The sequence below is a fragment of the Phalacrocorax carbo genome, chromosome 1, assembly GCF_963921805.1.
Source record: "Phalacrocorax carbo chromosome 1, bPhaCar2.1, whole genome shotgun sequence".
Taxonomy (NCBI): domain Eukaryota; kingdom Metazoa; phylum Chordata; class Aves; order Suliformes; family Phalacrocoracidae; genus Phalacrocorax; species Phalacrocorax carbo.
Genome location: NC_087513.1, coordinates 54,869,261 through 54,891,510, shown reverse-complemented (window position 1 = coordinate 54,891,510; position 22,250 = coordinate 54,869,261). Strand labels below are relative to the sequence as shown.

At 37.9% G+C, this 22,250-nt stretch overlaps 1 protein-coding gene across 12 annotated transcripts in view; it reads right to left on the bottom strand.

The window, feature by feature from the left end:
• ATF7IP (activating transcription factor 7 interacting protein) overlaps nucleotides 1-22,250 on the bottom strand; it is a 108,284-nt gene that overhangs the window by 50,631 nt on the left and 35,403 nt on the right. For all 12 annotated transcript variants that reach the window (XM_064452873.1, XM_064452878.1, XM_064452895.1 and 9 more), the window contains one exon: nucleotides 2,084-3,144. In XM_064452873.1, the coding sequence (XP_064308943.1) occupies nucleotides 2,084-3,137 (1,054 nt within the window). In that variant the 5' untranslated portion in view covers nucleotides 3,138-3,144. Of the gene's footprint in view, nucleotides 1-2,083; nucleotides 3,145-22,250 lie in introns of those variants that run through there.

Genomic DNA, 22,250 nt, shown 5'->3' with positions numbered 1-22,250 from the left:
CTCCTACGAGGACAGGGTGAGAGAGTTGGGGTTATTCAGCCTGGAGGAGAGGAGGCTGCAGGGAAACCTTATTGCAGCCTTACTTATAGGGGAACTCTAGGAAAGACTGGGACAATCCTTTTAGCAAGGCCTGTTGTGACAGTACAAGGGGTAATTGTTTTAAACTAAAGGAGGGTAGATTCAGGGTAGATATAAGGAATAAATTTTTTACAATGAGAGGTATAAAACACTGGAACGGATTGCCCAGAGAGGTTGTGGAGGCCCCATCCCTAGAAACATCTAAGGTCAGGTTGGATGGGGCTCTGAGCAACCTGATCTAGTTGGGGATGTCCCTGCTCACTGCAGGGGGGTTGGACTAGATGACTCCATAGGTCCCTTCTGACCCAAACCATTCTATAATTCTATGAATTTGTCCCATCACCAAAACTGAAAATCTGAAAAAAAATATTGCAGAAGTCTGGAATTATTGTATCCAGCAAACTGTAGTCCAATATTTAATATTCACTTCAGTCTTTTTGCTCCAGAGCAAAACACTCCTCTGTGCCCACATTTTCTCATTCGGAAAGATGACAGATATCCTAGTTTCATTCGTCTCCAATGAAAGAACCCTTACACTGCAGTAAAGACAAGAACCATCAATTCATTTGTAGTGTACGTTTTATAAAAGGGACTCTAACACAGGACAATCTCCACACAAGTACACACAATGTTCTTTCTCCCTGCCATCCCCCATCTCCAAATAGCTTCTGGAAGACTTTAATTGCACAGCCACAGTATCACTTTTGCAATCGCCATGCAATACCTAACACCTAAATAAGGTCTTTGCAAGAAACTATGAAACCTACCTTTTCTCTGTTTAACTGGTGCAAATTTAAAAGTAAATTAACAGAAAAGAAAGAATAGTCTTAAACATGGGCTGAAGAGACACATTCTTATATCCCTTTCTCTAGTTGTTCAGAGACTGAAGACTCAGAATGCCATCACACGTTTGTGAAAGACACAGTTTCATCATTAGCGAAACAAGAGTTGAGAAAATATGGTTACTAACTTCCCAGAGACTGAAAGACACTGTAATCTTGTTTAATCTATGGAATTCCTACCCAGTCAAGCATGTTTAAGCACATTTGGGTTAGCATGGTCATAATTTCAGAAAAAGCTATACAATGGGGGGAAGGGGTGTGCCCGTGGGGGTGGGTGGGGAGGGAACAGAAATAAAAAACAAAAAACCCCTCCAAGATTTGAAAGAGCTTTCTTACAAATAAAAGAGCAGTGCCAACTTATCTGTAAATTATTCATCTGTTATAATTTCAGAAGTGCAATGGTATGACAATGAGTGTCCTATGTCAAAAAAAAAATTGCTTACAAAACTGTAGGACAAAATAATAGACTACATAAAGGACATCCATTCAGTTTAACGTAAAAAAAAAAAAAAACTTTGGCTAACTATATGAAGAGACTGAAGTACCAGCTTCCTACGTTTAATGCTTTCAAATGTTAATCAGTTGGCATAGCTATCAGGTAAGTTAGATAAAAAACACTATGAGTTAAACGAATAAAAGCTACATAGCATGAAAACCATACATGACTTCTATTCTTCATGAAACCTGTCCAATACTGTCTTCTGGTGAAATAAAGAAATTTGAAAGAAACTGGATTTGTGGCATGCCTGGACTACCAGCATGCTTTCATTCTTACTATTTATTTGCATGTTAAATGAAGTTGACATTCATTCTTTCCCTCATGTACAGTAAATGAACACACTTCTCTTCCCACAAAACTTTCTGTTCCATGTCTGGCAATTACTCATCTTTCCTCTTCTTCCACGCACCACACCACCCCAGTTTGCAAAGAGTATAAGAAAAAAACCAAAACAAACCAGTCTCTAAGATGACAGGTTTTTGTGTTCCTTTCATTTTTTTTTCTGGGCCTCAAATTCTATCCTTGAAAATTGTAAGACTATGTAACACATAATTGGTGGGTAAGACTGCATTTTTGATCTAGAATCATGTCACAAGCATGTCATTCTAAGAAATGAACAAAATCCCAGACCTGAATCAATACTACTAATCTAGAAAATTCTTACCTGGAAGACTTGACTTGTTTGGTAGTATCACTTCAACACGTTCCTCCTTCTCATCACAGGGATCCTCTTCATCTGACAGTACTAAGAAAGCCTCTTTTGGCAGACTTTCATTGCTTTCCTGCTTGGATGGTGAACCTAAACAGCTGTCTATTTTCTCTTCTAAATCTGTGACTGCTTCATCCACTGGTAGCAGAGAACTTTTAGAAAAACAGCTCAGTTTGTCTTCAGCCGGGGCGAGTTTTTCCAAAATTGGAATAATTTCATCTGTTTCCATAGAGTCAGTATTGTCCAACATACTTTCACTTGGCTCATCTATTGCCTTCTGAGCAGTGGTTTCTGAAAGACCTGAAGTGCCGTCTCGTTTGTCCTTTGGTTCCTGGTCAGCTTCCATACTGCTAGAGATGGCTTCTTCTCCAACGGCATCTTCAACAGTTACTTTTTCAGTCCTCTTTTCCTCACAAGATGAATTGGAATTAATAGTTAAGTCATTTGTTTCTCCCTTCTCTTCAGAAGAGTCACTAACATCACAGATTGCTTTAATTTTGCTTTCTGATGGGACATCACTCTCTCTTTGGTCCAAATGATCTTTTGGATTATTTTCGTCAGGGAAGTTATCCTTATTACCACCAAGCACTCCATTTTCAGCCTCACAAGCTAAAGCAGTAGCAGTATCTTTATCTTGCTCAGGAGTAACATTCTCTGGAGACAGCGTTAGAGGTTTGGGTTCTGTGTCATTGACTATGTTCCCTGTCCTACTTTCAGGGCTTTTAGCTTCAGTAATTTCATCAGAAGCTGTTCTTCCTTCTTCTGAGTTAACACACAAGTCCACTAGGCCATTGACTTCCCTCTTGTCCTCCATACAGTCTGTATGGTTTAAAGGGGAATTTAAATCAGAATCTCCATTCTCATGCTTTCCATTTAACAGTTTAACTTCAGTTGTCTTCAACAGCTCCTCTTTAACCTTATAGACAGCTTCAAGTTGCTGTCGATCACTTACTCTCATTGTTTTTCGTGCTTTAAAGACCTTTTTCTGAGGTTCATCTGTGCTATCCATGTTGATCCTTAAAAAAAAAGTTCAGAAAGAATTGTGAAGGAAACAATTTATTATCCTCATATTACAGTGTTCCTAAGAAAGACTGTAGTATTTAGCACATTTAAAGCAAAACAGTTTAACTGTGTTTACAAAAACAAACACCTGACAACTGTTTGCCCTCAGAAAAAGCAAATACAAGTTTCTACATAAACTGCACAAGCACATGCATGTGAAGATCACAGCGATCACACTGTAACATTATGTAGTAATGTTCTGGCTGCACATTTTAGACCAGTTGTCTCGTAGTATTGTTATAGCAAAGCCACATAATGAAGTTTTCTAGCTAGAAACAGATATTGTGCTAATGTAACAGCCATCAGCCTCCCTTCTCATAAAAAAGTAAGAAATATTCTTGGCCCATCAGTTTACATTTATTTTACCTTTCTAAAACTATGTAATTTCATGAGTTTCAAATAGAATTAACAACTGGGGTAAATGACAAGGTTTTAATGTCAAGTAACTTGTAAGAAAACTTCAGTGTATTGAAAGAGTTTCTGAATGTGTAATTAAGATCCTTCTTCCTTCTGTATAGATAAAATAGGACCCTTCATCCTCCATATTTATACAACGGTTAACTGAACTTGGGTTTTTAGAGCACTTTCATTCAATTTGCAATAATATTTGACTAAGACCAACTGTGCTCATAAAAACTGCAGTTTTTGTAGCTCCTTTTAGTCACATTTCCTTTGCCAAGGAAAACTGATGGGTTTGCCCTCCATATAATTTTATTAATTCCATCCACCCATGCAAATATTTAGAAAAATAAGAACAAAAATATATATAAAAAAGGAAAATAATGTTTAAAAAATCGACTTTGTCAAATCCATAAATGGAATTAAATCCAGCATTACCTAGGAAGTTAAAATTATTTTGTTGAAATGCAACAAAATCTTATATAATTTGTTTCTGTTGAACAAAAACAAAATAATCCACAAGGATCTTTAAACTATATTTTTTTCCCCATGTGGTCTGGTTTTAGGACCCAGTTTTAAAGGATTAGATATGATAATATTATTCAGATTCAGAAAGCAGTTGAGGAACTTGTTATATCCAAAATGAAACTCAGCAATTAAGATCTTGAATTAGCTGATGCTATCCCATTTAGCTCTACTGAAGCTCACCATCATAAGTTACTCCTGTCTAGGATATGGCTTTTCTTAAATCTCAAAATATCCAAAAATTCACTGGGGTAACAGCAGTTAAAAGATACTACAGCAACTTAAAAAAAAAAAAAAGAAAAGAAAAGAAAAGCAGGCAGTTACCTCTATATGATCCCCCCCAAGCACCAGATAAGCAAATGTTTATACCACTGATATGGCAGAGTTATTACAAAAAGGATGCCTTTTAAACATTTAGTACAGTTCATTTAGCATCTTCCCCTAAACAACTTTCATTTACAGAGCTGAAAAATTCATTAATAAACTGCATTTTGTCTTTTCAGGTGGGATATAACTTTTTTTTAAAAAAAAAAGAAAAAAGCAGACCTATCACCAACAGTAACTCAAATCAGCAATGGTTTTGTAAAACCAAGTTGTAAAATTCACAAAACAGAGATTCCACTAAGTAACAGTTTGGCTCCACCCTCTTTGTAACCAACCTTGCCTACAAGTTTTATTTAGGCAACCATAAGGTTGCCCTTTAGCCTTCTCTTCAGCAGGTTAAAGCTGTCGAGCTCCCTCCATCTCTCATCGTAGGCCATGTTCCTTAGGCTCCTATCATTTTGGTAGTCCTATGCTGGATCCTTCCCAGTTTACTTGCAACAGTTTGTTTATGAGGGAAATTATTTAACACTTATGCATTGCCCAACTAGAACAGTCTATGGTACGATATGAATATATATTCTAAGGTTCAGTGTGAATTCAACTATAGAGAAAAACCCTAACCCTACAATCATGACATACCGTCATTCGATTCTTTTACACTTAGTTAACCTGACAAAAATATGGGCAAAATAGAAAGCAATATGACAAAAAAAGAAAAACCGTGTCTTGCATTTCCTAATAACATAACATTGAGTTTCCCTTCCACTTTATTTCAGTTCTTTTCTGCACGACAATCTAGAATCCTCGTATTTGAGTAACTGATGGTGCTTAAGTAATACTTCAATTCACACCTCAGGAACAGATGAACAAATCTTCACAAAAGGTTGTACCAGCTCTATTTAGACTCTCACTAATACCATTAAGACATGAATTTTTGCCAGCTTGAACTAGATTTTCTGAACAGGATCCTCTATTACTGCATCACCACTAGTAGGAGCAAAATGTAACACACACTGATCTGAAAGATCAGTTTACTTGTTTTTAGAAAATGTTCTCATCACATAACCATTTCCAGGCATGAAATATTAACTCCAGGTGAGCTGTTAATGTCCCTCCAGAGCTGTCTACGTGCTAAATACAGTACCTCCATATTCCTCCAGAAGAGGATATATTTACCACAGTAATTCTAGTCCTTAAGTTACGACAAGCACGTAAAAACCTCTAGTATTTCAGAAGTGCATGTGCGGTTTTTGAAAACACACCCCTTCCTACTTCTCATGAACTCGGAATGTAAAGCATGTTTTTTCATGTCACTATGAAAGCATGTATCAGACTGTCACGTAATATAGTACTGATCATCATACTCACATACCATGCATATAATCCCCTACAACCAACATGCATGCTCTTACAGATGTATACCTTGTAGACCCAATTTGGAAAAAAAATAGAAAATTCCAGGCTTCACTAACCTTGATCAATTTCAAGACCTCCTAATAGGTGACCAGCTAGTGACAGTCTTCTGTTAATGCAGTATAAGGATACAGGGCCTTTGTATCAAAATTAAGACAGACAAGTAGTTTGATCTCCCGGACTATAATGCTTTCTTTTAAAAGCATCACCCAGAATTTAGAAGTTCTTATATTACAAAATTCACAATCCTACTTTTCCTATGATGAAAAGATATACTAACAGATTAATATTCACAGACAACTTAAAATCAAATTTGTAAGTGTATCACTTGAGCAATCATAAAATATAACTTAAAGCAAATTAATATTTTCTGCTCTAGTTTCCTTAATCATCTAAGCTGTCTTTTCATACTTTTAACATGAAATAAAATACAGTAAATACAGAGTAAAATGAAGGGCATTTCCTTTTAAATTTGCCAAGAATAGCAGTCTTAAAAAAAAAATCAGAATACCTTTATATTGATGCATCCTTACTTTTTCTTTAAAAAATAGTGAATGAATAAGCTTGAGTTTCTAATATATTTCAAAATTATTTTATATCATAAGATATTCTACAAAATCTAGTTTAAAAACCAAAGCTCTAAAAATCCAAATACAGTTCTACAGTGAACCTGTAAGGAAAAAAAAAAGGCTTCTCATAAAATTCCATTGTTAGACGGTTATTTGAGTAACTCGTGCGTATTTTCAGCTCAATCCCACAATCTTTTGCAACCAAAGAATATCCAATAAAAGCTACCGTAAGTGACAAAATTATAAGCATAAAAGGTTAACAGAAGAACGCTAAACGCTGGTAAACAGCTAAATATCATGTGTCACTGCAGACCAGCCTTAAAGCGTTTCCAGCCATACCCACAAGGGAGCACACTGCAGCCAAGTAACAGATCTCATGTGGGAGCAGAGTAAAAGAAGAAACAAATAAATCTGTAACCGGTCCAGACAGGTTTGGTCATACCAGTGCAAGCCAATCAGCATTCATCTGATAAATATTGCCTTCCAGGCTTTCAAAGGGGTAAGGAGGTTGCCTTTCAGAGAGCAGCTCTAGAGCAGGTTACATGAATTCAGTCTGGCACAAATAGAACTTTTAAAAGTAGTAGCGTTCTAAATGAATGTATGTTGATAGTCTCCCTTTATAATTGACGATTAACACAGTTTAGTTATGTTTGCTATGGACTTCCCTCACCTGATGCTTGCGTATTTTCAGTTTTTACTCATCGTGTGACCAAGTCACAAGGAGGAAATGAGTGGCCCAAGCACCAAGACAACAGAGGGCATTCTTTTATTTCAAAGAAAGGCATTTGTACTAAAAGCATAAATGACCCCTGCACATAGAGCTAAGTATGTAAGGGTTAAATGTTGTAAATAAGGTGGTAGTTTTGGGGTTGCTTTTTGTTTGTTAGTTTTTTAAACAATAATTAATTTTGAAACACTAACACACACAAACATTGTATATATTTGTTTAGATACGCTTTATGAAAATTTCCTCTTTCATTTTGAGCCTGAAATTTGGATATACTTCAGCACGAGAGGCACAAACACACCACTAGGCACCTCCCTCCAATAATATTGGGACATTTCTTTCTCATGACCAAATGTTTGCTACATGGCAAAACCAAAATGTGCCAGTGCAGCTAGGAATACGTGAAGGACTCCTCTCAGCCATTTAAAAAGTCTTCCCTTTATCCCCCTTTTTTATTATTATTATTATTACTACTACTACTATAGAGAGAGATCACAGCTCTAAAGCAACAAAGGAAGGTATCAGTTTAGCTGCTGTGGATTAGCCTATAACCGTGTGCTCCTCTGAGCAGGCCAAGAGCTGCTCGCAACATCAGCCAATCAGCAAGCGGCTGCCTGAATCCTGCCTGGTAACAGGCAGCAGACAAAGAGAAGGTCATGGAAACATGGGGGTGGGGGGGGGGAGGGGGAACGCTGGAATCTAAACAATAGTGCACAATGGGGTTTGCATAATATCATCAGTCTAGAACAGCATTGGCACAGGGTTCCTGGAGTGCAGGCAGTGCTAGCCAAAAGCACCACAACCATAAAACATTTGCCAAAACGCAAGAACTACATGGAGGAAGTAAAGCCTTGATCATGAAAATCAGTGCTCAAATATGCAAAGTTACTTAAAACGTAGCACAGCCAAATCAAGGAAAGGGAGGCAGCAAATGGTCGGGAGTATTTTGTTCTAGATGGAGAGTCCCAGAGAATCAGTGGTGAATAGAACCTACCTTTTAAGTAGGGGTTTATAAAGAGCAGTTTTCAGTTTAAATCCTCTATAGCAGTATTGATATAAATTGTCAGAAGTTTAAAAACTATTTTTGAAGAAAAAAATACGCTTGTGATCTATTCTTACAGAACATGCGCTGCAATAACATGCCAATAATTTTTCTACCACTAATACATGTTTACTTATCTGACTGAATGCAAGACACCCCACCAGCCTACTGAGATTCACGTACAGTTATGCCTTTATTTTAAAATAGGATAAACAAAACAGAGGGCATACGATAAGTGCAAATAACATTTCTTCTAGCACACCACAGATGATTTGAGTTTTCTTCCCTTTTAGGCTAAAATCATGTTACTGTTGGCTGAACAAAGTGGAAGAAGAATGTGCCATTTTCTAAGAAAAAAGTTACATCACCAGCCTGTCCTATTTCACCTAGTGCACATACAGCAAACCAAGGCCCACTGTGACAAGAAAAAAAGTCTTAAGCTTACTTCCCCCCGCCCCGTTTTTAATACTGAGGTTCACGGTTTAAGCACCCAGCGGCACTTCCCGCGGCAGCAGAGCCCTGCAATTTCGCCCGCACCCCCGAGGGGGAGCCCGAGGGAGAGCCCGCTGCCGCCCCGGCCCCCACGCCTCCCCCCCTCCCCGCCGGAGGGGCCAGCCCCCACTGCAGGGAGGGGACGCCAGCCCCCCGTCCCATTGGCTGCAAGGAGCAGCCAATCAAGCGGCAACTCCTTGGATTCCACCCAGCAACAAAGCCCCCGCCAAGCGGCCGGCGAGAAGTCGGCCAGGGCGCGGGCCAGCAGGTTTGCATCAAACTACCACGGTTTTCCAAAGAGCTGGTAAATGACGTAAAAAAAAAAAAAAAAAAAAAAAGAGGGAAGGGGTTTCAGTGTGAGATGTGGAGCTGCGCAAACACGCTAACCCGCAAGCACAGCGCACAGGGGTGCACAGCTGCAATAGAGGTTTGGTGTTTAACATGCAGGAGCATTTTTAGGCTATTTTAAGACTACTGAATTTCAGTGATATTAAGTGCTGGATCAAGAACACCTGCTGAGATCCAACCCGGGTTCAAGTATGGCAGCTGGTAACCCTTCCTTTCTTCAAATACCGTGCAGTGCCTGTGCTTTCCTAGTGTCCTAACAGAAGCATCACAATCAGTGTTTTTCATGAGTGCAATATGACTTCTGCCTTGAAAGTAGAGGCCATTCTCCCCCATCCTTGCAAACTGCCTTTTTGAAGAAGCAGTTGAGTCCACACATATATCCATGCCTAAGACAAACACCCAAATTACAGGCTTGGTAAACTGGAGTAAATTCACAGTACAGTTTCAAACAGGTTGTATGTTCTTGTGTACCGTACTTGATCAACAACTTCATATACAAACTTGAATTACAATCACATCACTTCGGCATCACGGTGAATTAAAAGTAGTCCTGCGTCTCCTCTATCTCCAGAGCAAAATACTGCCTTTGCCTTTGACTTTGGCTCATGAACCCATTTCTCATACTAAATTAGCAATTTTAGAGTTCTCTTCCCAGAAAGCTGCCTTGCCTCATGGGAAAAATGGATTCCTCATGGGAAAAAAGAACTGTCCGGTCCATCTACACAACTAAGATCTTTCATCCGCTGGTGGTTTTGCAGAATCGTCCTTACATGGTTCATCAGTTTACGTCTTGATAAGTAATACACATAAAATGCACACTTTTGAAGATGGAAGAACAGAAAACAAGTGAGAATCTTTCCTAGCCAAAATTAAGATACTTACTCCAGTTAGCCTTATACAAGCAACTCAAATGCCTTAGAAACACCTGCTCTTTAGCACATGAAGCTTAAGCTCAGTCTCCAAGAACAGCTTTGTCTTTTTCTGTACACTAAATTTAAACAGCCTCTTCTTGTCACTAAAACTGCAAAACTGCTTGAGCAGAACTCAGCCAGAGCAACAGTGGTAGATACTGTGTTTTCTTACTTCCTACAAGTGCTAGGGATTTCAACTTTTATCAACAACTCAAAACATAAGCTTTCAGTTCAGCTGTGAGATCTCCAAACACTAAGAATGTACTGCTGTTTGAAATATCTGTGACAGCAAAATTCAGCTTTCTTACGTATTAACTTTTTTAGCACAAGCTAAAGCACTAATTATATTTCGTTCTGTAAAAAACTGATTTACTGAAGTTTTATATAAAAGTTGAACTTGTGCATTTTAAGATACATTTGTGGAATATTTTTATTTTACACAGTTTAAGTGTTATACTGAAGTTCTACCTCTGGCACAGGATCAGCAGTTACCATTATCCTTACATATGAGGAGGCGCTAATTCCACAGAGGTGGGCACTGACTGCTAGAACACATCTACAATTAAAAGCTTATCCAACTTCTGATATTCCAAACTTAAAACCTGGACAACCTGAATTAATTGTTCATGGATATATAGACCACAAAAATATGAGAAACTCTGTGGGAAAAAGTCCTTATAAAATAGTCAAGGTGTTCTGTTCATGTTTAGCCTTTTCTACGCATTATAAAATACAGTATTTTTCCTTTTACAGGTGAAATTTGAAGTGAGAATGTACCACTAATGTGTGCAGAACTGCATCCTTTTAAGGCAGATCTCTTTACAAGTCTTCTGTGGATAAAACGCAAAAGAAGACTGTTCTAGTTTTAAAAGATTATATATTCACCCTTAACATTCTCTGAACTATTTTCTAAACTAGTTCATGTATTACATATGCAACTAACTGTAGTGATGTAACCTTGGCTTTCAAATACTTGCAACTTGGTGACATCAGACTTCAGAGGTGAGCCGTCTGATGCTAACAGCGTTGCCTGAGGTTGCTTCTCAAATGCCAGAAGAAACAGAAGTGAAAAGAAAAATCTTGCAATAAAACCAGGTGATGCTGCATTAAAATGTTATTAAATATTTGTCATGCATACAAGCACCTTTTGTAAGCTTTTTTGCAAGATTACAAGATCTCAGTAACAAAAAAGCAACCATTTAAAATGGAAGTAAAATAGCAGTTGATGAGTTGGCTGTGGGAACCTGCTGTTTCATAAAGCATTATCAGTATTTCCTATACCTATAGGGAAGGCACCCTTTCCCAGGAGCGGCAGTGCGCCTGCTGCCTTGCTTGCTTGTTCCTTGCCCAGACCAGTCCTTTCACTCAGAATTCACAGCTGAACTCCCACCAAGCGCATCACCTCTGATTAGAGGAGGCAGGTCTTCAGTATGCGACGGAATCACCCCTGTCATAATTTCATCTCATTGAAGCCTGGGTGGGACTTCTCATAACCTTTAGCTTTTGGGGCCGGGAAGGCTATTTGTATGTTTCCTGCATTAGGTGACACATCTTGGTTCTGCGAGGGCCGGAGGGCTGCAGAAGCGACCCCCGCAGCCGCCGTGCGCCCCAGCCAGCCCCCGGGCCGGCGGAGCCGAACGGCCCCTGCCCGGTGGCCGGGCAACCAGGGCAAAGCCGCACACCCGCTCGGGATTGGCTGTGGGAGACCTGCTTTGCATAAGCCAATCCGCAACGGCGAGGAGGAGCCACGCCCGGAGGCCCGTGCAATCTGCCCGGCAACCGGCTAAAAATAGATCGGGCGCCCGGGCGCGTCACCAAGACGAGACGCAACACCGCGCCTTCGCAATGGTGACGTAACGCACGTACGAGAAGACGCCGGGCGGGTCCTCCTGCTCCCAAAACGTGCAGCCACGAGGCTGCGGCTGCAGAGGAGGCGCGGGGGAGCGGCGGCTCTGTAAACACGAAGATCGAAGGGACACCCAAGTCTTCAAGATCTGTGCCAAAAGCAGAGGGGTTACGTGGGGGTATGGCACGCTTAACTGTCAAAGGTTTTTTTTGTTTTGGTCATCTTTTTTAAAAATAGAAAAAATTTCTGAAGTCATTCTCTTCAAATCAAAACATACGCTATAATAATCTGCACGTCATCTTTCTCACCTTCATTTCTAAGCAAGCAGGAACAGAAACCATCTTTCTTAAACAGAGTAATAACCCATGTTAGTTTGGTGACATGAAAACTGAGTCATCTGCAACAGATGTCATGAAGTCCTCCTTAAATGTGGGCTCCCATAACTGAAGTTACAGACTTTCAGCTCCTGATTTATCCCTTGGTAAGTCACACCTCACCAGAGACACATCTCTACAGTTTGTGCACTCAAACTAAAGACTCTTTGGTGTTTGGAAAGGTGAGCAGGTTGAACCAAGAAAAGAAATGCCATAAATAGATAAGGCATCTTAAGAATAAAAATGTAATACAAAACAGGGTAAGTAAACACAATTTTAAAATGTATGTATGTAAATACAGTTCTATTATGAATAATTTCAGCAATGATCTACATGTACAGCATTTTACCAGTTTCAACCTACAAAACAGGTATAATCTCCACAACTTCGATTTTCAGTACTACAGAACTGACAGCATAAACTCATTCCAACTGCAGCAGAAGCACATAACGAGGTTTCCACACCTTTCTATCCACCACGTCTGTCCCCATGTTTCTGTTTCACCGAACTGGTTAAAGACAGGTAAAAACCAACATGGTGAGATGGATGAGAACAGCACCCAATGCACATGGGACACGTACAGCTGCCTAATCCAGGACTTCGGCAGCTTGAAAAGCACCACCTGATACTAAGGTGTGTGTATATATATATATATATATATATATATATATAAACACCTCTGGTATGTAAAAACATACTTTCTACAAGGCTGTCACAATTAACTGAGGAGAGAAGGAAGAAAAGTGGCCAATGCAGATGGTTACAGAATGACCATGACAATGGTTGATAGCCTTTGCGTGACTTGACAAAACAGAATCACAAAAATTAACCCAAAATCCCAATAGGAAGGTTAAAGCGAAGGAAGACAAAAGTTGGAATATAAGAAATCTTCAAAATAATGTTAGAAGAAAAAAAAAAACCACAAGAAGTTTCTTGTAAAAACTACAGTTTACCAAATCTTTATTTCCTAAACCTACTGTTAGAACTATTTGTCACATGCATCCTTAGTTAAGAAAAGGTAGTTTACTCAACAGATGGTAGTTAGCTACTGCTAATAAATTTTACTAGCAACTGTGGCCCCCTGCCCACAAGACAGTAATTAATTAATGGGAGCCTAAATGTTTTCCAAAAGGAACTAACGTTGGGGAAGAATAGGAACTGCAAAACAAACCTATCAACCTAATATTCTATTCATTGCTAGATACAAGAGAAGAATCAAAAAGCATGTTTTTAGTGCTGGTAACCCACTGTGTTAGTATGCTAAGAACCCTAGATAAGGCAGGTAATTCACATTTTTACAATGATAAGCAGTCACTCTCTAATAAATTTCTATGGCAGTCATCTTCTCATTATACCTAGCATACAATAGAATAAGATTTATTTACCCTAGTAAAAGTGTACAGTGGCAGATTAAATTCTCTTGGGTCAATGGGCAGACTCTTTTCCTGTATTTGCTGCCAGGCAAAGATTTGTCACATCTCAAACTTGTAAAGACTTGTAAGAAAAATTACCTGAGGTATTACCCAAACTGCACTTTAAACGTTTCATAACCAAACACGTAAGCAACCATAGCATAGATGATTCTTCAACATAAGCATGCTTAGAAACTCTGCAGACATCGTACCAGTTATACAATGGTGAAACAACCCAGAAACACACGCTGCTTTTGGACAGAGTATTAGGCAGAGGGGGAGACAACGTTTAAGTATTAAAAGCATTTAAGTACTAAAAGAGTATTAACCAGAAAGGGACACAACATTTGCCTCTGCTCTACGGAAAATACCACGCTCCTAATGTGAAAATTTATTTAAATATTTCCAGACTTATGTACTCAATTACAGATAACAAATGTTGATTGTACTCGGTATTATGAATTCAATACCATGAATATTGAATATTCACTGAATATTCAATTAAGTAGAGGAAATATGGAAATCCATACTATCCCATCCCTTTTAAAAGATTTTAGTGAACATCCTGCAGTATGTGCAAACATTTTATTCTCTATTTAAAAAAAGAAAAAAATGTATTTGTCGTGGCTCATATCAAGCTTTTTGCCAACTCACCTGATGGTAGTCAAGTATGTTATACTAAACATTACATTGGTGCTTTAAATTGGATGACAAATTTTATGTAACTGGCTTCATGTGACCAGAAAAACATACGTTTGAGCTGTAGAAATTTTCTGTGGAAATTCTCTACTTACTCATCTATTTGGATTATACATTAATTTAGTGACTTGGTATCTATTTGCAGCATTCCAGGAAAATGAATTAAAGAGTATATTTATAACCCACAGCTGGTTTGGATGGCCCTACTTATTATTCAGTTATCCCAAAGTGTCATCATCACAAAGTTGAGTATTGCATCAACCAAAAAGGTCAGACCAATGAGAAAAATCCATGTCAAATGTGCCAGAGTATCCTTAAGGGAATTTAACTATTGAAGCTTGAAATGACTTAGCCTAAAACTAATTACATCTTACATAAACATGATTTGCAAAATTCATGTGTCTGCATTTGATAATCAAAGAGAATAGTCATTTATGACAAGGACCAACAGGGAGAAGTAGCTCCCTAAGGGGTCACAAATTACCTCAAAACTCAAAAGAAAATTTCTAATGTTTAGCAGAGGTTGACAGCATTAAAGCATTTTCCCCCTCTCCCCCAGTCATTTTTGCTACAAAGACAGAAAGCTGATTTCCCTGGTCCTATTCTTTACTGGGGGAAAAAGACCAAACAAACAACATCCCAATCCCTGAGAAACCATATTAGGAAAAAAATAAACAGAATAACCCCCCTAAACACTAGTTCTGCTTGGCATATACCAAACAATTGGAGTTTTTGCTCATCTAAACCTCTTCACTAAGTATTAAAGACAGCTTATAAGCAATCGTTTTTAATTACATAGTACAGCATGACTTCACAGCAAATACAAATCATAAATGTACCTTCCTGTGCAGCTTATCAGCATTTAGTATCTAGGGATTAAAATATTTTCTAGAGTTTATAACTTCCAAGATAATTTGAAAATACACAGAACAACAAAGAAGATAACCTAAGCAAACCATAATGTTATATGTATATGTTGTCAAAAGTCACCTATAAATACAGTAATTCAAATCTGATGCAGCTTTCCTGTCTCAGGAGAACTAGTATCTGATGACTGATCTGACCATTTGGGGACACATGCTTCAAACAATATCACATAAAAGTAATTTGGAGTACAGCATTCCAAACACACCTACTGGTGAAATAGTTTGAATTAGATGACTCCTTTTTCCTGGTTACCTACAGTCACGCCCGTTTTCAACCCAGATATGAAATATTGATCTTGAACAAGGCATGCAGAATTCTGTCGTATTTATAATACTGAAATAATTTTCAATAAGTATTCTAGGTAAGATCATTCTGATGGCAGTTGATTATATTCACTCCTTGAACTCCTAAGGTAGAATTTCAAATGCTGAAGTACCAAATCCGAAACCAGGCACAGACAATATATTATGCATGAATTCAACAATACTGTTAAACAGATGAAAGTAAGTTCTAATGTATACAAAAAGCCAATAACATTTCCCGTCAAGAACAATTTTAGACAAAGCTGGTTTACACTATTTATCTTTTCTGTCCTCACATATACTTCATAGAGAACATCAGATGTTTCCCAAACTGAGACAACTAGAGAAAGAAAACCACATAGTTCAGGGGAAGTAAAAACATGGGGGGGCCACACAGATGGACATGATGACCAGAAAGACAGCCAGGAGATAGGAATCTTAATTCTAACTGCATTATGAAAAAATTTAATAGTGACCAGAGTGAGCAAGCAGTCAAATTTACTTTTATTTTGCTTGGTACATTATGATTCCTTTGCTAACGAAGACCTGGCTTATCCCTCTACTGAATGCATTTATCTTGCACTTACTCTACTGATGGAGAACTGAGCCATAGAGAGAGAATGCTAACTGGCTTACTCAAGATCAGACAAAAAGCCTAGAAATAAAACCAACAAACCACAACAAGAAAAAACATCCCACAATTTGTGACTCTCAAGTCTCTCCTACTTTCATTTCGTTTATGCCTAGTCTTCATTAAAAATAACAGTAAAACTCCAGTAAACTAGTAACTTTCCAAACCGACTCAGTTTGTGATATCAGGTCTTGCATTAGATTAGGTTCTTCTAAGAGAAAACTGATGTTATCTGAAGAAACAAGAGTGACATCTACCCTTTTTTGCCCTCATTCATGTCTGTAGCCCATCACCACAACCACTGAAACCTGTATTTTGAATCTGTCCAGTACTCTATGGTGCTTTGACAAACATAATGAAACTAGGAAGATACTTGTTATATTTGATGCAAAAAGGACGCACTGCAAAGCCTGCACCTGGCAACAGTCCTGTGCCCTTTCTTGATTTGTAAACATCTTGTAGCTGCATATTATATAAGCTTAAGATGAAAAAAATGTTGTTGGAATATTTTGGGGTGGGGAGAGGGGGAGGACACACAATGGACGACAGGGGACAGGGACACGACAACAGCTAAAATCCTACACCCATAGCACTTAAGCTTTTTTTGAGCCTATTTCCAAGGTGATCCTACAATTGTTGAAGGTTCCTAGTTATTCTAAATGACAATTGGTAACATTAACAAACTACTTCGGTTTGCTTTTATTAGCAACTCTTTCAGAAGGATCAAGTTGATAACCCACCATTGGAAAACAAAAACACCCTCACAGTACGCTAAATGCTTAAACATAGAAAGATCAACAGTGTGATTATTAGTATCTTTCCAAACACATTTCTCAGTGAGTGAAACCTGTAGTAGAAATAACCTGAAGAACTGCTCTCTATTTTCTCCATGATATGCCCAGATAACAAAACAGTCTTCTGTCCTTCAAATAAAATTTGTGTTTAGCTCAGCTGCAATACAACTGAAGCAAGCTGTGCAAGTGCCACCAATTCACAGATTTAGTTTTCAGTATCGGACAGCATCCTCTCTGGACAGGTCAATACTAATCAGTTCTAAAAAGAAGCAGTACAAAGATGAGCGTAGTGATTCCGAAAGATGCCACATACGCATTTACACTTTTATTCTCTGGTACCATCTGGAGCAAAAAAGCAAAATGAAAGAGCTTTATTACTGTTGATAACATTACAGGCTACCTTAAAAAAGTCGTTATGGGTAGGAAAAAGCAATACGCAGGCAGAAAAAAACATAGTACACACAAAATCAGGAAGTCTTTTTCTGCATATTAAAAAATAACGAAAAAAACCCTGTGAAAACAGGAGATTGCTCCAGTTCTGCATAACTTATTCTTGTCAATACAGGCTTTGGAATTCGCCCAGGAGAGAAAAGAAAGCATCTCCTCTGGCTTGTCCAAAGTTATACATGTGCCAGTTGGTGAGCTGACTGCTACTAAACAGAACCTACTGTACAGAGCCCGGCCTCTGCCTCAGTAGGAACACTAACATGAGGTTGCTTCTACCAAACTAGCAATTCTTATAAAGCTTGTAGGAACAAACTTCAAGGTCTTGATACCTTTCAAGTTTGGCTGAAATCAGTTGGTAGGTAAAGAATCATGAAGAGGAAGAACTTTTGTCTCAATATAAGAAAGAACTTTTTTTTTTTTTTTTAAACTGTGAGAACAACGATTCACTGGAACAACCTCCCTATGGATGTGATAAAATCCCCATCACTAGAGGTTTTCAAGATGCAACTGTACAGGGTACTAGATAATCTCATCTAGGCTCCCCTTCCCAAGGAAGGGTGGGCCAGATGATCTCTCAAGGTCCCTTCCAACCTGGGCTATTCTATGAACTTAGCCGTAAGAGACTGATTTTATGACCAAAAGATCAGCATTAGCTGCTAGATATTAAAAACCCCTCTAAAATAGGACCTTTGAAGGCGCACAGATGACTAGTCCACCAGTCTTCTGAAGGAGTGTTACATCTTCAGCAAGAGAGCAGTCATTGCAGAGTTGAGGAAGTACCTTTCAAGTGAAACAATCTTCTACCAATAAGCTAAGCTATTAAAAATATTCCTCTTTGAATGTTATATACATACACACATATATATAAAATATGTTTTTATATTATATATATTTTGCATTTATATAGACACATATCGTTGGAGAAAATGTGATTCTTTGGCTTACAATAAAAAAGTGTAAAAGATGGTAATTAGGATGTGAACTTAAGGATCTAGTTTTATTTGCATAGAGTTTTTAAATATAACTCTTGAATATAGAAGCTGAAAAAATATATTGAAAAAGTAGAAGATGAAACTGAAATAATATGAAGTGAATTTATCTTTAACCACCTTCCTCTGAGGAAAACAAATTCGGCTTGTCTGGCACCTCTTGTCAGATATGCAAAAAATTAATACAACTGAAGTAAAGCTCTGCTTCTGAAGCGTGATTTCTAATTTATATGATATAAGACACAGACTTCTGTCAGACCTGAGATATGAATTCCAAGTACCTAGCTTCCATTTCTTTGGTCAACCAATATGATTAGAGCTTCATTTTGTATCTTCTTGAATTCATTTTTTGACTGTTTACTGTTCTGACATGGTGAGATAAACCATTCATTCAGTAAATGCTGCTGATAAAAATATAGCGAAATATACTTGAAGACACTGCAAGAAATACCAGGTTTAACAGGATCTTACAAAATTCTTCAAGTCGCATGACATACTTTATATGCAAATAGATAAAGACAGTGGTTTTAATATTTAAGGGGGTGAAGGAGAAATAATGAAAAAAGAGGGTATGCATCAGAAATTGTTTTTCTTTAGGAATACCCTACATCACAACATAGACAAACAGGATGTCAAATAAATACTACTATGAATGTCTTTGTTTTAAGGCCAAGGTACACTGCAAGGCTTAAAGATCCCATTCTAGAAGGGGAAGGTTATGTTTAGAATGTTTAGAAGTCCAGACTAGGGGACACTAAAGCAAGTGACATAAAACTTTAAAGTGCCTGTCAAAACATAACACTTTTTTGCTTCTTTTGGGTGGGTTTTGTGGTTTGTGGTTTTTTTGTGTGTGGGTTTTTTGTTTGTTTGTTTGTTTTTCCCAAGTGAAAACATCAGGATAAACTTGAAGTGCAACACAATGCAAAGTATTTTTGATTCAGATCCTCACACCTACAAAACTTGATTAAAATGAGTACTGTTAAAATTTCCACAGATTTAGACTGTGCTTTCATATATAGGTTTCAACCTTCACATCTCATTTACTCATCTTTATCTTCCACCTGCAAAACTTAATTTTGGAAGAATGTTCAAAACAGTTCACAAGTTGCGTAAGTACAAAGTTCGATTTCAAAGCATGTTTGCACTAGGAAATATTTAAGTGAAAGAAAGAAGAAATGAAGCTGCTGCCAGTAGGGTGTGCAGAACTTCTTTAAGAATGTTCAATACAGCTGAATAAATGGCCAACAAGGAGCGTTAAAAGGGTCACAGAGGATATTAGGGCTGATGCAACAAGAAAAAATATTGAAAGAAATTTATCCCCAGGTATATTTTTTTCTACCAGTTCTGCTATTGTAGACTATGCACAACTAATCCAGTGTAATCTTACCTCAAATTCTGAAGACAAGTAAAAGAACAAAAACACTGGAGCTTATTGCTACTAAAATACAAAATATAATCCCAAAATATTTAAAAGTGATGTTTACCACTAGGGTAACATCAATTTGCAAAATCAATTTTCTTGCCAGGTTGTTGTTTCTTATGCCTGGCAAAGGTAGTTTAAAGGTTCAACAGAATGAGGAAAAAATCATTATTGAATTTCATGAGGAAAACTAGTTTCTTTAGACATCTTTCTTCAGACAGACTCACAGCAGTACTGCTGCTGTAAACACTCCCGGTATTCATGTGTAGCCACCAGAGACTACCGCAGTTGCTAAGCAACACCTCTTAGTTTCATCTAAGTTTTGACATTTGCCATTTGGGAATACTCACTGGAACCCAACACTTTTTTAGTAATGCCATCTCATTCCTCTCCTTTTCCAAAGCTCTATAATGCACCAATTGCATAACATCACATACCAAATGAAAAAGCAAGCTTTTCACAACTGTTTTATGAAATGCAATCAAGTAGGTTTTTTTTCAGAGACCAGTGAGTGCTTTTTCTTTATATATAGGAATCTGCCTATACAATTCTGTTTTGGTGATCCTCTCCCATAAAGACTTTTTCCCACCAAGTCTGCATATTAAGCCATCAAAAATCACAGGTAACAAAATAAGGAGGGGGAAGAGATAAAAAGAGGGAAAAGTCTCTTCTCTGCCTTTCTAAATATCTATGTGTATCTTCTGCAGATAAAGTATCTTCTACTATTTTCATGTGGAAAGAGACAGCCATCATAGTGCTATAGAAACCCTACTTAGTTTCAATGACTGTCTTGCCTTTTCAATTTCTAGTTCCTCCACTTAAGATAAGCAACAAAAAGTAGACTTTCATAGTAACAACAATAATAAAAATTCAAATCACAGAGCAGTTAGCATATTATCTAGATTTATTCTACTCTTGGAATATATATATGCCATAAATGAGATTGAACCCTCTCAGTCAGAGTATCATACATGAGCCTATGCATGTTCTCCTTCTATCTTACCAAAAAAGGACCAATCTAAACAACCTTCAGTGACTCTACCAATACAGAAGCATCAAGCAGCAGATTCCACAGTGGCAGGTAAAGAAAACAGACTTCAAAAATCCATGCAGTCAACCTATTTATGCAGGTAATATTACTAAAAGGTAACTGCTTCTTGAGAAACTGCCCACACAGGTCATCATCTAACACAGAGGCGCTTCCTACCGAACACTGCCTTACAGGAGAGCATCCTATGGCCCCACATGGTTATTCTGCACATTTTGAATACAGCAATAGTATTCAAAAGAACAATGAGTTTTCCATAACTCTAGCAGAATAAGCACCACCACTGCTATGCAGCACCATCTTAAATAGTTTAGTCAATGTTCATACATAGAGTCCCATTCTCATAAACTCTCTCCTGACCTTATTAAGTAGCATTTAAGCATTAATAAGTATTCCTGATTGCCTTGTAGTAGGGGTTCTGTTACGTGAACTATATGCCGTGAAATTTCCCTTTGGGTTGAGTAAGGATTGAGGAAGAAAAAGAAGAGGATGAAATTACAATAATTAGGTGTAGGCTCTTGGGATGGGAACTGTAAATAGCTATATTTTTAGGAAATATTAACTTTCAACTGATCGGGGAAAAAAGCAAGTGTTTCGTTAACCATTTGAAATAGGAGACAACAAACCCCACTAATGCTACAGTTGATTCAAGCACACAGAGTAAAAAAAATTATCTAAAAGTAATCCAGCTGTTGCGCTTTCTCATCTTGCAATATGGATCTTGATAAAAAGCAGTCAACTAGAGAGTTTTGTATCACTATCAAAAATGAAAGTCAAAGAATTTCAAAGCAGTATCACATTGACAAAGGAAACACTGCAGAGAAAGAGGGTTTCCATTTTTATTTCTTATATACTTATATAAGAAAGTCTGGTTCAGGACTTACAGTAGAACCTTCCGGGGGATATGCTGCCAGACTGCATCAACAAGACAGACACTGAGAATGAACTTGTAAGTTTGAGTGTACAGAAACCGCGTGTCCACTTTTAAGTCTGTTATGGCTTTTCTTCTGTTACTCTACCTTCTGTACCAAGAGGCATATGTAAACTGTAGTCTTCAAGGAAAGAGATGTTTTAAGAGACATTTCTGGATGCCCCCCCTGAAAATACCAGTCTGAGAACGCTACCTTGCTTCAAAATCCAGACATAATGGCTCTCTGAAAGAACAAGGGCTTGGTTCTTCCCTTTCTATGAATATATAAAACCGACTGCTGTTACGCTGTCAGTGCCTGAACTCTCTCATTGGAAGGCAGAATTTCCTGGCAGACCAATTAGATGGCCTTATTTCCCAGAATACTCTTACACATCTTCAGGGAAAAAGAAATTCTATTATTTCAGAAGATGATGTAGCTGTATTGCCCATGTCTAGCTGGAAGTGTCCTTCCCAAATTCCTTGATAAGGGTAAAGGATGGATAGTATATTG